This window comes from Rhineura floridana, chromosome 1, assembly GCF_030035675.1.
Source record: "Rhineura floridana isolate rRhiFlo1 chromosome 1, rRhiFlo1.hap2, whole genome shotgun sequence".
Classification (NCBI taxonomy): Eukaryota; Metazoa; Chordata; class Lepidosauria; order Squamata; family Rhineuridae; genus Rhineura; species Rhineura floridana.
In genome coordinates, this window is record NC_084480.1 from 107,297,419 (window position 1) to 107,314,440 (window position 17,022).

At 42.7% G+C, this 17,022-nt stretch overlaps 1 protein-coding gene across 3 annotated transcripts in view; it reads left to right on the forward strand.

The window, feature by feature from the left end:
* Nucleotides 1-17,022, forward strand: part of DOCK8 (dedicator of cytokinesis 8) — a 171,982-nt gene that overhangs the window by 133,769 nt on the left and 21,191 nt on the right. For all 3 annotated transcript variants that reach the window (XM_061628825.1, XM_061628816.1, XM_061628835.1), the window contains 2 exons: nucleotides 9,458-9,592; nucleotides 14,533-14,685. In XM_061628825.1, the coding sequence (XP_061484809.1) occupies nucleotides 9,458-9,592; nucleotides 14,533-14,685 (288 nt within the window). The remainder of the gene's footprint in view (nucleotides 1-9,457; nucleotides 9,593-14,532; nucleotides 14,686-17,022) is intronic.

Here is a 17,022-nt window from a genome sequence, read left to right on the forward strand (position 1 = left end):
TCAGCAAATACTTTGCTCCTCATTGTTGAGGCTCAGTTCGTTTCCTGTCTCAGCTCAGAGAACATCCTGTTAGTGACCTCTCTCTCCTCACTGAGTCCTTTGTCTTCTTTTTTCTACTTCCTTCCCTCAAATTTGTTTTGCCTTGTACTACTAAGTTGCTGTTCTCTTTCATTCTCATTTTTTAAAAAAAACAGTCTAACCTCACCTTTCTTCTAAAACCTTCAGCTGCCCCCCCTTTTTTTTCTGGGCTCCAGGTGGATAGATAAGGAAAATGATGGGGAAAACTTCTTCTTCATTGCGCACTAAAGTGCAGTCTTCAAAGAAAAAGCCACACAAGGGGGCTTGGGCAGCACTTGGCAGTAGCCATGATCAGCGCCCAACTGCTAAAGCTTCCCGCTGTTTTGCTATGGCCATCATTTTCTGCCGCAGATGATCCCTCTGAGGGAACTTTAACAAGTTCAGGCTACACCACACCTCTCCAGATCACTAAAACTCATCAGGGATCTGTCATAACCCCAGTTGGTGAGTCCACAGATGTGGTCCAAAGGTGTTTGGGTTTCAGGGAAGCAGTGATGCCCGCCATTGTAGAAGAGAGTACCTGCCATTTTGCCAGTTACTTGCATCCCTGCCCTCTATTGAACATGGTAGCGCGTTCCCCTGACCCTCCTCAACTTTTACCAAGCATGAACAGGGAACGTGAGCCCCTGTCTTCAGACAAGGAGGTGACAAGTTTTGTGCTGGAGAATCCTTTGCCCTCACAGCCACCACAGCTAAACCACACTCCCACACCAGAGCAACAGTATACACATAAATCAGATGAATTGTTGCAGGCTACCCCTGCTTCTCCATCTCTAGTTAGGCAACAACTGCAACAGGTTCCGATGCCAAGTTTATTTTTGCCTGAGGTACTCCAGCAGCTTTTAAAGATGCTATGATTGGTGATCTAGCAACTGAATTGGCAGAAGGAGGAGTAGATAAACGTGCCCTGCCTCCTTCTCAGGGTGATTCAGAAGCAGTTCCTCCACAGTCAAAGCAACAAGCAGGAGTGCAGCATCAACCAATATTGTCATATCCAAGTCTGTTTCACACTGCTAGTGGACAAAGCTCTTCAAGAGCAGCTAAGCAAAAAAATCGATGCTGCATAAGACTCTAATGCTGATTACATGGATCAGCACGAGTTTGAGGAAGGGGAATGAAGTGATGGCTCAGAACTAGATGAGTTAATTTCAGCTAGACTATTCATAGACATCTATTATCCACCTTTATTTTGCAAGGTGGTAGCAGCTCTAGATTTGTCTCCAGCACAACCAATGCAGCAGGAGCCAGTTTCTAAGAGTGCCCTTGTGCTACCAGTTCCTGAAATTTCAAGTAGATGCATATCACTGCCTGCCCCCTTTAAAGCAATAATGAAGTCTGAGTGGAATTCACCACTTCAGAGCAAGAAGTGTATAAATTATGTCAATAAGTTCTAACGTTTAGATCCTGAAGTCATGGAACAACATAAGACTCCTGCAGTGGATGGTCTTATTTCTGCTCTTCTTTCCCGGGCTCTTCTTCCCCAAGATGGAGATGCTTAGCTGAAGGATCCAAATGAGCGCAGGTCAGACCTGAAGCCACTGCTTTTCAATACGTGCCTTTGTCTCAGCTTCTGTTTTCACTAGGCCAACACTACTGTGGGTGGGAGACCTGTTAGACAATCCTGATGAGGATCCTACTAGGGTTAGAAAGACTCTGCTCAAATTCTCCAGATCCTTAGCATTTATAGCAGATGCTACCATGGATTCCACTCAGATTTCATGCAGGGCCATGGCTGCTGACATAGTTGCTTGCAGGCACCAATGGCTTACTCACTGGGATACGGATGCCTCATCACGTTCCGTTCTGGCTTCAGTCCCTTTCTCTGGAACAAAGTTGTTTGGTGAGGCGGCACTAAAAGACATCCTAGTGGAAACAAAGGATAAAAAGAAGTCACTGCCGTCTCAGAGAAGAGATGACAGACGTTTCTATAGGTGTCCTTCCACCACCTACCAGTCTTTTCATACTTCCAGATTCGCAGGATGAAGGCATAATTTCAGAAGCTGCTGCCCATTGTGGAACCGAACGAGATTCCAACAAAAGCCCCAACAAGGATCTTATAACCGTGATAGATCCAGTCAATCGCTCCAGGGACGTCAACACCAACAACAGTTCTGACTCAATTCCACTGCCACCAGTGGGGAAAAGGCTTGGCCATTTTTTTCATTGGTAGTAGTCCACCACTCAGGACTGATGGGTTCTGCAGGTGGTTAAGGAGGGCTACAAGAATTGAAGACGTACCTGCCCACCAGGTTCCTTCCTTCTCCCATCTCCAAGTCCATCTTGAAGCAGCAAGCATTTTCTAGTGAGATTCTTCACTTATTAAACATCTCTGCAATCGAGAGAGTTCCTTCAGAATATTTTTTCTCAGGGCTCTACTCAGTCTTCTTCTTGGTGGGGAAGAAAAATGGAACCTGGCACATAGTACTAAGCCTCAAATTCCTAAACAAATTTGTCACCTACCGAAAATTCAAGATGAAAACTCTCACATCCATCCAGGAGGTCCTTCAGCCCTAAGACTTCCTAGCTTTGATGGATCTAAAGGAAGTTATCTTCACATCCCCATATTCCCTTCCCACCATCGACTACTCCGTTTCTACTACAACAGTTTCCATTACCAATATAAAGCCCTGCCATTTGGCCTGGCCTCCACTCCGCGTGTATTCACCAAAGTCATGGTGACTCTGGTGACTGACCTACATCTTCAAGGTGTACATGTGCTTCCCTATCTGAATGACCTCCTGATTTGGTCTTTGACATTCTGACAAGCCCAGGAAGACGTCCAGGTGATGCCAGCTCATTTGAAAGACCATGGTTTCCAGTGGACAACAAAAAGAGTCACCTCATTCTTTCTCAACAACTACAGAACCTAGGGGCATACCTGGACTCAGTACAAGCATCCATCTCTCTAACACCAGAGAGGATTCAGAAGATCAGAGCCATGGTTACCCTGCTCCTTCGCACCTGCTCAGCAGATGTCATGATGCTCATGAAGCCCTTGGGCATGATGGCATCGGCGATAGGAAATATGCCCTGGGCTCACTTATACTCCCAGCCTCTTCAATGCTTCTTCTCTGTTATCAGGAAACATAAAATACACAGCAGGCATCATTTTGTTCTTCTCTTCAGGCAAGTCAAGGAGTGTCTTCCCTAGTGAGCATCATTTTAAAATCTCCAAAAAGGGGTTCCTCTTCAAGATCTGCCTCGATCAGTCATCACCATGATGCAAGTCTCGGGATGCGGAGATATGTTCAAAATCTGTAGTTGACTATAAAGATGCACAGAAGCATCAACTGGTTGGAACTGCGGGCATCTCATCTGGTCCTCCGCCATTTTCTACACATTCTTACTCACTGTCCCATCCAGAGCCGGAAGGATGAGGCTGAAGCGTGGGTGCAAGTAAATCTCATTTTATTAGAGTAATGGATACATCAAAGGCATTGCGCTTCATAGAAAACCCTGTGCTAACTCACTAGAATCCCTAACTATACTCTAGACATGCTCTGCAGCGTGTGAAGGAAGTTGACTCAACGACTCCCCACTGTGAGCAGCAAGCTTAAGTAGGGGACATTTTCGAACGTAATCTCTGACTCCTTCGTAATTCCTGTCTTTGCCCTGTCCATTTCTCATGGCGGCGGGAGCGAGGGGACAGGGGGCGTGTTTCCAACAGCTCATCGGAAGACACCTGCTCCTGAGCAACGGGCTCGAGGTCAGGGGGCTGTGCCACACTGGTATCCTCCTGGGAACTGCTTGGCAAGGGAGGAGCTGGCACTGTCTCTGGAGCTTCCCCAACAAGTCCTGTGCATCAGCTGGGGGCGGCGCGCTCTGTTCCTCAGAGAGTGTGCTACCCGTGGGAACTGGCTGGAGTGCAAGCTGACCCCCTCCCGCAAGGTCCTGCTCAGACTCAACAACTCCCAACTCTGCTTCTTCTGGCAGCGGAGGCGCCTGAAACTCATGCCTCCCCCCTCCCTGTCCCTTCTGGGTTAGCTGAGGCTCAACACTCACCCAGATGTATTAATTCGCACTGACAACATGATGACGCTAGCCCATCACACCGAATGACAGTACTGACCTGGGAGGAACAGCACTTGTATTCTGTCACAGCAGAGTACATTCAGGGGAACATGAATACAACCACGGACTGGTTGAGCTGTCAACAACTGTTTCCGGGGGAATGGGCTGCCAACAAGGAAGTATTCCACTCTCTTCTGACAAGGTTTGGCAAGATGGACCTGTTTGCTTCCAAAAGAAACGATCAGACAAAAAGGTTTTTTGTGCGCTTCCTAACTCACAGAGCTGAACAAGTGGATGCTCTCTCAGTTACTTGGCCAAGGGAATTTCTTCATGCGTTTCCAACAACTCCATTGCTATCCAGCTTGCTAAAAGAGATCCAGTCAGAGAAAGCCCAAGTGGTGCTGGTGACTCCCTACTGTCCAAGATACCCTTGGTTCTTGGACATCATTCACCTCGCAATGTCACCACCTTGTCATCTGCCTTCCTATCTGGATCTAGTCCACCAGGGTCCTCTCTTCCATCCAGATCATCAGTGGCTCCAGTTGACTGGAAATTGAGCACAAACTACTGTAAGATTTGTCATCCACAGTAGTGGATACCATCTTAGCAGCAAGATGCCCTTCTACTACTCATAGTTATCAGAGTACATGGACCACATTCTCTCATTGGTTTGAGAAACACAACACTATTCCCGACTCACCTACCATAGCCAATGTATTATTATTACTGCAGGAAGGTTTACAGATGGACTTGCATCCTAACACATTAAAGAGACAGGCATCAGCCATTTCTTCAATTCCCACAGGTGTCATTTTCTGAGCCTCTCGGTTCTCATCCAGTGCTAAAGAGATTTCTTCCGGGAGCTGCAACCATCAGTCCACCAGTCCAACATCATTTTCCCACATGGAGCCTACGTACTGTTTTATCAGCCTTACAGAAGCCTCCTTTTGAGCCTATGAGTTCTCTTTCTCTGAGCTTTCCTTTAATCTGTTTGGTGGCTATAACTACAGCACGTAGAGTATCTGAGCTCCAGGCTCTATCTGTGGAAAAGCACGTGTGTTTTCCACAAAGACAAGGTGGTGCTACACACTAACCCAGCATTTGTTCCCTAAGTCAATACAATTTTTCACAAACAACAGGAAATAGTTCTGCCTGCTTTTGGTCCTAACCCTTCTCATCCCAAAGAGAAGGCGTGGCACTCATTAGATATCAGACGTGCACTGAAGGTATACATTAACAGAACTAAACCATTTAGATGGTCCAACTCCCTTTTCGTGACTTCCATCTGGCCAATATGGATAAAAACATTACAAGTTTAATCGTAGCCCGTTGGTTCAGAGCTTGCATTTTGTTGGCATATGAGGCCCTACACCTGCCTTCACCTCTACATGTTACAGCACATTCTACTAGGTCTGCTGCAATGTCAGTGTTTTTTTCTACGAACGCTCCTATCACAGACTTTTGTAGAGCAGCTACTTGTTCCACACCCAGTGCATTTACAAAGCGTTATAAAATTGATCTCTGTGCTTCTGCAGAGGCAGTCTTTGGATGCAGAGTTCTACAACACGTACTGTTTCCTTCTGCGTCTAGTTCAGTCCCTCTCTAGGTCTGCAAGTTTAGTACATCCTGCTTGGAGACCTCTGTTATCCATGAGAGAAGGAATGGTTGTTCTTACCATAAACAGTATTTCTTCATGGATGACAAGGCCATCCTTGGAGTATTTCTGAGCTTTTTTTATATTCTGGTGGATGGGACTGCGTCAGTGAGTGCCACTGTACCTTCTCTATTATAAGCTTTCCTTGTTCAAGGTCAGTTGACTGTGTTACTAATAACATATCTCTGAAGGACTTCCGGGAAGGGTGATTTCGCCTGTGCTGCCTCTGAGACAAGCTCTTGTCTCAGAAGAAGCTTTTTCAGCTTTAATCAGTCAGAATGTTTTTTTTTTTGACTGGTTAAGATTTTCTCCCGGTCAGGGAGAAATGTGAGATTAACCACAAAGCCTGTTTTTGTTGGGGGGACTGGATTTCATTAATTTATGAGAGAAAGTTCAGCCAGCGAATGCCGGACGGACTTCCATCAAAGCTCTTGCTGATTAAGTGACACGTTTATCTTTTCTTCAAAGAAAAACGAACTAACAGGCAAGCATCCTTCTTTCCATTTTTTTTTTACTTGGTTTAAATTGTTGCACCAAAAAGAGATTTGTCAATGAATCAGCTATAAAGAACTGGGTGAGTTAAAAACTTTCTCTTTCACTCACGAAACTAAGGAGGAAAGAAATCGAAAAAAGCTTATCTTTGTTTTTATTGCAAAAAGCGGGCCTGGAAGTGCATTCTAAAGATATTAACGGAAGAGGGATTTTTATTTCGAGGAGGGAAAAAAATAAACAAATTTGATTTATGAACTTTGGAGTATTATGTCTGGAACTATTTTTTTTTTGGTCTATTTCATTTTGACGAATCTGCTTACTCACGACGCCACTAACTGTTTGAAGCTGGGAACTAAACTTGTTTTGTTTTCCTGAATATATAAGAGATAAGGCAGGCTGTATTGATGTCTGCAAGCCTGAAACATTAACCCAATTGTGGCTGAAATAATTTTTTGTTTTTGTGGTTTTAAGAATGACAACCAGGAAAGTGACTGAGACCATGGAAGAAATTATGTTTCAGAAAATAATGAGTGAGATTGAGATAATGAAACAAACCCTGAGACAGGGCAGACAGGAGATGAAAATTGAACTTAGCAAAATGATGCAGGAGTTTAAAAAAATAGGGGATTCTGTGAAAGAGGATTTTGATGGGATTAGAGATGAGAAAAGAAAAATTAAAGGGAAGATACAAGCCATGGAGACTGGAACAAATGAGGAATTGGAAAAAGATCTGGAGTTTACGGATGTTAGAAATAAAGTTTACTGTTTGGAATTCAACGTTGTCTCTGAAGAAACTAATGAAGATATTAGTGATAAAGTTATCAACGTCTTGGATAATTTTCTTGACTGGAATGATGTGATGGAGCTTGACATAGAAACAATCTATGGAATTAATTACAAATATGTGACAATGGAAAAACTCTTAAGAGATGAGCCAGTGCATTTTGTAAAAAAGAAGAGCAGAGAAGTGCCTTTACAACAATATTTCAGCAACATATTCAGAATTGATGGCAAGGACATATTTGTGAAGGGGGAAATTCCCATCAGACTCTTGTTATATGACTATGGCTATGACAGCAAGATCATCATGAGATACTGATAATGGATGAATGGATACTGAAACCACTGGATTTAACAGGACTATTGAAGATGGAAGATGGAATTAATATTGATAATGGAAGAATGGTTATGGAAATTATTGGACCTAATCGATTTGACGAGATGGATTAATCGATATGTTTGTTTGGATTATGGCTATGACAACAAGATTATTATGGGATACTGATAATGGAAGAATGGCTACTGAAATTACTGGACTTAACAGGATTATTGAAGATGGAAGATGGAATTGATATAGATAATGGAGGAATGGCTATTGAAATTATTGGACCTAACAGATTTGAATCAGATGGATTAAGCGACATGTTTATTTGGAGAAAGATTGAAAGATCTCTCTCTCAAGGAATTGAAATCTCTTTTGGACTTTTTGTGGAAAGAATAAAGTAATGTTTATGAGATTTGATGATTAATTAAGATAACTACTGGAGGAAAGTGATTTTGTAATATAATTTTAGAGACAGGATTGTTATATATTGTAGACCTATGGTTGATCTGCGACAAATTGGAAGTCAACATTTTATTTTTTTTGTTTGTATAATTGTTTTTGTTTTGTGTTGTTTTTTGTTTTTGAAAATTTGAATAAAAATTAATAAAAAAAACTAATAACATATCTCTGGAATGGTTAAGTGTTTTATTCATGTGAAATGTTTGAGGTTTTTTTATGTTGAGGCTGATCTCCATTGCTTTTCCAAGAAATGGGACTAAGCCTCACCAAGAGGAGAGGATCAAAGTATTTGCTGAGGTGTTTCCTGTCTCTGAGCTGTAAGGGGAGCTACATTACCTGTTAGGAGACCTCTTGTCATCCATTACAAAATACGGTTTATGGTAAGAACAACTGTTCCTTCTTTAATAGTTTTAATGGAAAGTTTCAGTTCAGAGCACTTCATGAATCAGATTACAGGTTACACAGGGTTCAGCATCATTACTAGGAATAACAAGACATGACTACACTGTTTGGTATTTTAAAAATATAGTGAAATAGGAACTAAGTTTGGTGGTCCTATTTCTTAGCAGAGATATAAAAATGCAAGCAGCAGAGTGAGACAAACCAGTCCCACCTTTCCCAGGCACAAATAACAACAGACACAATCTTCTTAGGTAAAAGATAAAGAATATTTATTTACTCATGACCTTTATATGTTCAGAAACATAGGCTCTAGCTTACATGAAAGAAAAATAGAAGTCTTAGTCCATCTCAGTCTTTAGTATTGATGCTCTCAGAGAGAGCATCAGCCATTCGGCCTCTCCCAGTGGTAGAAGGATCAGCAATGGAGATTATTCAAAGAATCTCCAGGACAAAGGAGGAGGAAGTCAGGTAACTAATCCCACCCATTAGGAAGTTTAAAAAGGTAAAGGTGTCCCCGCACTTATAGTGCGAGTCGTTTCCGACTCTTAGGGTGATGTCTTGCGACGTTTGCTAGGCAGACCATATATATGGGGTGGGATTGCCAGTTCCTTCCCTGGCCTTTCTTTACCCCCCAGCATATGCCGGGTACTCATTTTACCGACCACGGATGGATGGAAGGCTGAGTGGACCTCGACCCCTTTTACCGGAGATTCGACTTCCTCCTTCCGTTGGAATCGAACTCCAGCCGTGAGCAGAGCTTCGGCTGCTTACCGCCGCTTACCACTCTGTGCCACGGAGGATCTATATTAGGAAGTTACATCATGGTAAACAGGTACATGGGATATTTCCCCAAACATCCTTTAAAGTGAACATGCAATACTTGCCTATTCCAACATACACTGCACTAAGACGTTGGACCCATTGGTCCAAGTCTGTCTCCTCATTGCTCCATTGCCAGCCCATGGGACTCATGACACACTGACTACACTCATTTAATGCTACATGCAAATAACTGTATGGGTCTACAGCTCGACTACTTGTGTACACAGGTTGTATACTCATTGAAAACCCCTATACATGAATTGGTTTTTTAAAAAATCCTCTTTAGCTGTATGCCTTCTCCTCTCCAATATGAAAAGCATCAAGATAATTTCTCTGTTACGTAGGGTTGCTTTATCGTGTTAAGACTGGCACAAATATAGCATAAACTTTTAAAATCACTAAGGCCCTAAGAATCCTTCTTTTCCCTGATGTAGGCAACTTCAGCTATGGATTGCAGAGATAATCTCTTGGGAGGTGTGTTGAAGGTCCTTGTAAATTCTCTGACCTGTGATCAGAGCACAACCTACCTGACTCATTGCTTTGCTACTCTCCGAGCATTAATTGTCAAGGTAGGTATTTGTCTTACTTATGTTTTGAAGTTCCTTGTTAGGATCCTGAAGTGTGCATTATTGGAGCTCAAACCCATTCCAATATCCACAGTACATTATACTGTTATCCATGTGCAACAGCTCTCGGACCAGTCTTTTTCACAGAATTATTCATGCCGTACGATGAGTTGAGGTTTCTGTTTCCAGTTTTTGAGTTGTGAAGATACATTTGAGAAAAATGAAGTGGAATAAGATTTACAGGTATTACTTAGAATTCTTTAACATTTAAAATAATGGAGAGAATGAACCCATCCCCAGAAAACAAGCAGGATACAGACTAGGGCAACATTTTGTCCAATGGTTTCACATATGTCACAACAGCTGGTAGTTATCATTAAGGAGAAGTGTAGGAGATGGATCTCATTACTTAAATTTACCATCTTGCTAATGTTTTATTGTTAAGAAATAAACCTCTGAAGAATTGTATGTATCCAGTGTTGCAGAAAAGGGCAGCCAAAATTGTCAGGGGGGTGGAGCAACTGTGCTATGAGAAAAGGTGACAACCTTTTTAGTTTAGAGAAAAGACGAGTAAGGTGGGGCATGACGGGTTTATAAAAGTATGTGTGATAGAGAAAGTGGATAGAGAGGTTTTTCACAATACTAGAACATGGCATCATCCAATGAAGATGAAACTCTATGGTGGGAGGTTGAGGACAGACAAAAGGAAGTACTTTTTCACACAGTCCATAGTTCAACTTTGGAATTCACGACTACAAGATGTGGCGATTGTCACCAAAGTCATCATGGAGAATAAGGCTTTCCATGACTGCTGGATATGATGGCTATATGTACCTCCAGAATCAGATGCAGCATACTTTCAAATAGCAGTTGCTTTGGAAGAATAGCAGGAGAGGGTCTATTGCCTCCAGGCCGTGCTTGTGAACTTCTGGAGGCATCTCATTGGCGATTGTGGGAAACAGAATGCAGGCCCAATTAGGCCTTTGGTCTGATCCATTAGGGTGGTTCTTATGTAACACATCATAAAGATATAAATATAGATGTAAAAACTCAGAATATGCTTTCCACATAAGAGCAAATATTTCATGAAATGTGGCTTAATTGACAGGTTTAATGATAGTATATGATGCCATGAGTAGTTTTGCAATTCATGATTAGGCTCTTATTTCATGCTATCTGTCCAGTCTCTCTTCCTATTAAAATTACTTTCTGAAGCAAGCAATGAGTTCTATTGTAGAAATCCATCTTCAAAATAAAATGACTTGACGCTGTTTTATTATGCTACCTTTGTAAATTATTCATAATGCACCATGGGTATTGTACCTCATTTTGCTTTGTCAATGAAATCCAACGAGCCTTATCAATGTCAAACTGAGGATAACAAGAGAAGGAAGCAAACAAAGATCTAGTATAGTGGAATAGGCCCACTAGTTCACAGCAATAAAAGACGGGATATGCATATTGCACAAACATTCATGCTTACCTGTCTTCTGGATGATTGGTGTGTACATTCCAGCTTATCTGAATCATTTTGTGTTGTTATATTTATAAGACTGTTCCATCCTTAGGGCATTGACAGAGCTAATGTGTGATAAAGAGGCTAATTAGCATTTAAAAACAAGTCTTCAGAATGTCATGCATGTAGTTAAAAGGACAATGCCTTGTCACAGTGTGCAACACATTTCTTCGAAGAGGGAGGGAAACAAATTTACAGGATGTACTTCCCCCACCGTTCTCAAGCTTCCTGATTATCATAGCATAATGCTGTGCATTATATATAATTTATTTCAATAGCACTATCAGACTGAGGGAGACAGGGCGCGTGCAACCCTGTTATTCTTACTTGATCTCTTGGCAGATTTTGATACCATTGACCATGGTATCCTTCTGAGCCGACGTGGTGAGATGGGTATTGGAGGCACTGTTTTACAGTGGTTCCAATCCTATCTCCAGGATCGTTTTCAGAGAATAGCATTGGGAGATTGTCTTTCAGCCCCCTGGCAGTTGTGCAGTGGAGTGCCGCAGGGTACCATCTTGTCCCCCTTACTGTTTAACATACATATGAAGCCCTTGGGAGCGGTCATTAGGAGATTTGGGGCAAAGTGCCAGCAGTTCACTGATGATACCCAGCTCTATTTCTCTGTAACGTCTGAATTGGGAGAGGCTATGCAAGCCCTGGACTGCTGTCTGTACTTGGTGGTGGGCTGGATGAGGGCCAATAACCTGACTTTGAATCCTAGCAAGATGGAGACACTGTGGGTTGGTGGCTCCCGAGTTTAATTGGTCAGTTGCCTGTTTTGGATAGGGTCGTATTCCCTCTGAAAGAGCAGGACCGTAGCCTGGGGGTGCTCCTGCATCCATCTTTGTCGCTAGAGGCCAGGTGACTTCAGTGGCTAGGGGTGCTTTTTACCAGCTTTGGCTGGTAAGACAGCTGCTGCTGTTTCTGGACCAGGATAGCCTGACCACTATTGTCCATGCGCTGGTAACTTCCAGGCTGGATTACTGTAATGTGCTCCATGTGGGGCTACCCTTGAGGTTGGTCAGGAAGCTGCAGCTGGTGCAAAATGCAGCGGTGAGACTGCTTACTTGGGCAGGGTATCACCAACATGTCACCCTGCTGCTGAATGAATTGCACACTGGCTGCCTATTAGGTACCGGGCTAAGTTCAAGACACTGGTTTTGGTGTACAAAGCCCTATACAGCTTGGGACCAGGATACCTGAGAGGCTGTCTTACCCCTTATATACCCAGTTGATCACTGCACTCTGCAGGTGAGGGCCTCCTGCAGATACCATCTCATCAAGAGGTCTGTTCCACACAACATAGGAAGCGCACCTCTGGTGTAGTGACACCTACCGTTTGGAATTCCCTCCTCTTAAATATTAGACAGGCGCCATCTCTGTATCCTTTCGGCACCTACTGAAGACTTCCCCTTTCAACAAGCCTTTTAGTAGAGACCTTATCCAAGTCTGCATCTGTGTTGGAATTGCTTTTTAATATATGTTTAAACCTTTTTTTAAAGCTTCTTTAAAATATGTTTTGTTTTAATATGTTTTTAAGGATTTGTTTTAATATATTTTAAAGTCTGTTTTTATGATGTTTTAGAGTGTTTTTAGTGCTTCTGTTTGACACCTTGGGGTCCTACTGCGAGGAAGGGCTGGATATAAATATAATAAACAACAACAATAATAGTAATAGTAATAACAACATTATTATTATTATTATTATTATTACTATTACTATTATTATTATTTATATCCAATGTGTCCTGTGTTTGTACAGCGTCTGATGTGGTCCATCTTTGGAGCCATAATCTGGAATGACTAATTCTGCTAGCTCCTACAGACTATGAAACATTAGGATCTGGCAGCCATCACAAGCTCTATATCAGGGGTGGGGAACCTCCAGCCTCTGGGCCAATCATGGCCCCCAAGGGGCCTTGTTTGGCCCTTGAGGCCATTTTCTCAAGCCACACCCACCCACCCACCCACCCACCTGTTGAAGTCACAAGTAACCTCAGCGGGTGGAAGGGAGGACAGAACAAGATTGCGCAGGGATCAAGATCACTCAGCCAAGGCAGCAAGATTTGATCCCTGCACACTGGCTGAGCGGGGATTGAAGGCTCATGCAGAAGCATCATTTGAAACTGCTCACAAGCTACTTCAAAGAGGCTTCAGAAAGTCTTTAAGACAGCTCCTGTGCTCCCCTTTGCTCATACAGGAGCACAGGGGCTGTCTTAAAGTCTTCTCCAAGTCTCCCCTCTTCCTCCATTAACTTCCCAACACTGGAAATGAAGGGGGAGGGAAGAGACTTGGAAAAGCCTTTGTGAATTTCCTCCTTATTGGGGGAAAGGGGAAGACTTGGAAAACCTGTCCTTCTCTCCCTTTGGACAGCTCAGGAAGGGAGAGAAGAGAGCCAGCATGGTTCCCAAGCACCTACTGCGGCTGTGCAAAGCGCCAGAAAAAAAAGCCAGCATTTTCTGCACAGTTTCAATGCCAAAACCAGACCATTCTTAGATTCTTGGCTTTCATTTAAAAAATAAACCAAGTTTCTAGAGCAGGGACAGGAAACCTGTGCCCTTCCAGATATTGTTCAACTTCCATTATCCTTGACCATTGGCATGCTGTCTGGGGCTGATGTCAGTTAGAGTCCAGCAACATCTGGAGGGCTACAGATTCCCAATCTCTGCATGAGACACTTCCTTACCCTTTAACTGACTACCAGGAGGGCCAAAGCTCAGTGCATGCAGAAGGTCCTAGGGTCAATCTCTGGTACCTTCAGGTACCTGCAGGTATGGCTGAGAGAGACTCCCTGCTTGAAACCCTGGAGAGCCATTGCCAGTGAGTATAGACTATACTGAGGTAGATAGACAAATGGCCTGACTCAGTATAGGGCAACTTCCTTATGTTCCTGGGCCAGTTCACTGCTATTTTTTCCTAATGCCTTTGTTCTTCCATAATTATTCCATTCCCCTTTTGTTTCCCCAAGCAGTGAAAAACCTTTGTATTTTTTAATCTTTCAAGCAAAGGATTAAAATTCGTTGAATTTGCACAACACATTTGAAGAATGGGGGATGGGGACACAGAGTACATTTTGCACCAGTGGATGATTCTTTCAAAAGATGAGGCATCTGCCCATTTTGCCATGTTGCTTTTTCTAGAGCAGAATCCCAGGATCTGGCTGTGAACTTGCTGCGAATGTACTAACAGCTCTTGAGTACTAATTCAGACAGGAATCTGGAAGGAAGAGGGCATTGAGATAAGTGAGGGAGGATTTGGAAGGCAGGTAGAAAGGAGTGGTGACTTAGTTGCGAAGCAGTAGGTTTGAAAGGCTGAATAGAGCCAACTTGTCAAAATTCCCATCGCTACTTGTTAATCTTACCAAAACAGGCCAGTGCTCTTATTTCTGACACCATCTTACAGTCTTTTCTTCTGCTGCCTTTAGTTTGGAGAATTGCTGTTTGAAGAGGAAGTGGAGCAGTGTGGCGACCTGTGTCAGAGACTCCTGCAGCACTGCAGTAGTAGCATTGATACCACCCGGATTCAAGCCTGTGCCACCCTTTACCTCCTCATGAGATACAGTTTCAGCTCCACAAGTGTAAGATAGCACACCTGTCTTAGTACCGCTTACAGGCTGAATCACAGAGTCTGCTTGCACTTACTTTGTTTCTCCTCAGGATAATTATATGTAATCTTATTTCTGTGGTTCACTTTCATAGTCTGTTTGCCTGATGTCATTACCCCTTCCGACTGGAAATGGCCTGTCCATGCAACTTTGTAATGCTTTATGGAGTTTGGGGGATGATTAGGATACACTGACCAATAATTTTTGGCCTCAATGTACAGAATTTGTAGATCTGAATCCTCGAATATACAATACATTTAAAACAGTGTGTATGCAAACCATCAAGAGTTATTGAAGCTGACATTTATAAGTGGAATAAACAAGGAAAAGGATAATAATAGGCTTTGGTTTGAGAAGAAGTTACATTTTAAATTATGTAACCTCATTTTAACTTGTTATTACTATTGACTAGCAATGGGGGAGAAATTTGATTCAGTGATTTAGTTTGCATTTAAAGGCGAACCTTCCTCATTTGCACTTTCTGAAACAATATGTGAACTGAAACACTGCCATCCTCTGAAATTCTCTGCATTTTGCTGGAGTTCTCTGGGCAAGTAATGCATACAAAAATGCATGTATCAGGGTAAAGTGTACAATCATACATACAAAAATGTATAACATTAGAAAAGTCTGTTTTGCAAAAATATGTATATTGGGGGAAATTGTGTACAAAAATATATACATTAGGGAAATGGCATACAAATTTATGGTCAAATGCTGATAAATGTAAATATAAAAATATATATTCACAAAGTGATGTAGAAATGTGGAGAACTGCACTTAAGACTGGAAAAAATTACACAAACCGAAACTGACAGAATCACCCATCCCTACTATTGATATAGCTTGCTGTCCTTTTGGAAAACTCAGAACAGCTCAATGAGTCTCCCAGGTCCCCATGAAACTGAAGAAGCTGAAGATGCCTGGAGATTTATTTCCAGCAAATAGAGCAGGAGACCCTGTTGAAGACTTTGCCACTCTATTGAAAAGTGAGACATGTTGGACTTTTGACATGCTTGCCCCCAAGTGCCCTGGCATTGTGGACCCCATTTTGCACCTTGGTATATCAGCTCTGTAAGATGGGTATTGGGAGCACTGTTTCACAGTGGTTCCGGTTCTAACTCTAAAGTCAGTTTCAGATAACAGTGTTGGGTGATTATCTCTCGCCCCCCTGGCAATTATCTGTGGGGTGCTGCAGAGTACCATCCTGTCCCCAATACTGTTTAACATTGACATGAAGCCGTTGGAAGTTGTCATTAGGAGTTTGGGGGCAAGGTGTCACCAATGTGCTGATGATACCCAAGTATTACCCTGTAACATCTGAATTAGGAGAGGCCATGCAAACCCTGGACTGGTGTCTGGACTTGGTGATAGGTTTGATGAGGGCCAGTAAAGTGACTCTGAATACTGGCAAGATGTAGGTTCTCTGGGTGGGCAGTTTCCAAGTCCAGATAACTGGTTAATTGCCTGCTTTGGATGGGATCATACTCCCCATGAATAACCATAGGTTCCAGGTCTGGGGGTGCTTCTGGACCCTTCTCTGCCAATAGAGGCCCAGGTGACCTCAGTGACTAAGAGTGCCTTTTACCAGCTGTGGTTGGTAAAACAGCTACAGCCATTTTTGGATCAAGATAGCCTGACATCCATCATCTATGTGCTAATAACCACCAGATTGGATTACTGCAATGAGCTTTATGTGGGGCTGCTGTTAAGGCTGACCTGGAAGCTGCAGCTAGCACAAAATGTGGTGGCTCCAGTGCTCACAGGAATAGAATATCACCATCACATTACACTACTGCTGAAAGATTGCACTGTCTGCTAGCTAACTACCGGGCTAGGTTCAAGGTGCTCGAATTAGTGTACAAAGTCCTATAGAGCATGGGACCAGAATGCCTAAAAGATTGCCTCATCCCCGACATAAACAATTACTGTGCTCTGCACAAGAGAGCATCCTGCAGGTATCATCCTATCAGGAGGTCCGTTCTACACAGTTTCAGAATTGGACCTTTAGTGCGCTGGCATCTACCCTTTCAAACTCTCTCCCATTACGTATCAGACAGTCGCCTTCTCTATTGTTTTTTGGTGCCTGCTAAGATGTTCCTCTTTCAACAAGCCTTCTAAAATCTTTATCCCAGTTGATATTTGTCTTGGATTTGATTTGTTTTTTTGTATGTGCTGTTGTTGTTTTAAAAAAATAATTGTTTTCATATGGGCAATTGTTTTAACTGTTTTTATATATGTAATTGTTATATATGTTATTATATTGTAAATTGTTTTTGGTTGCCTCATAGAAGGTGATTCATAAATGAA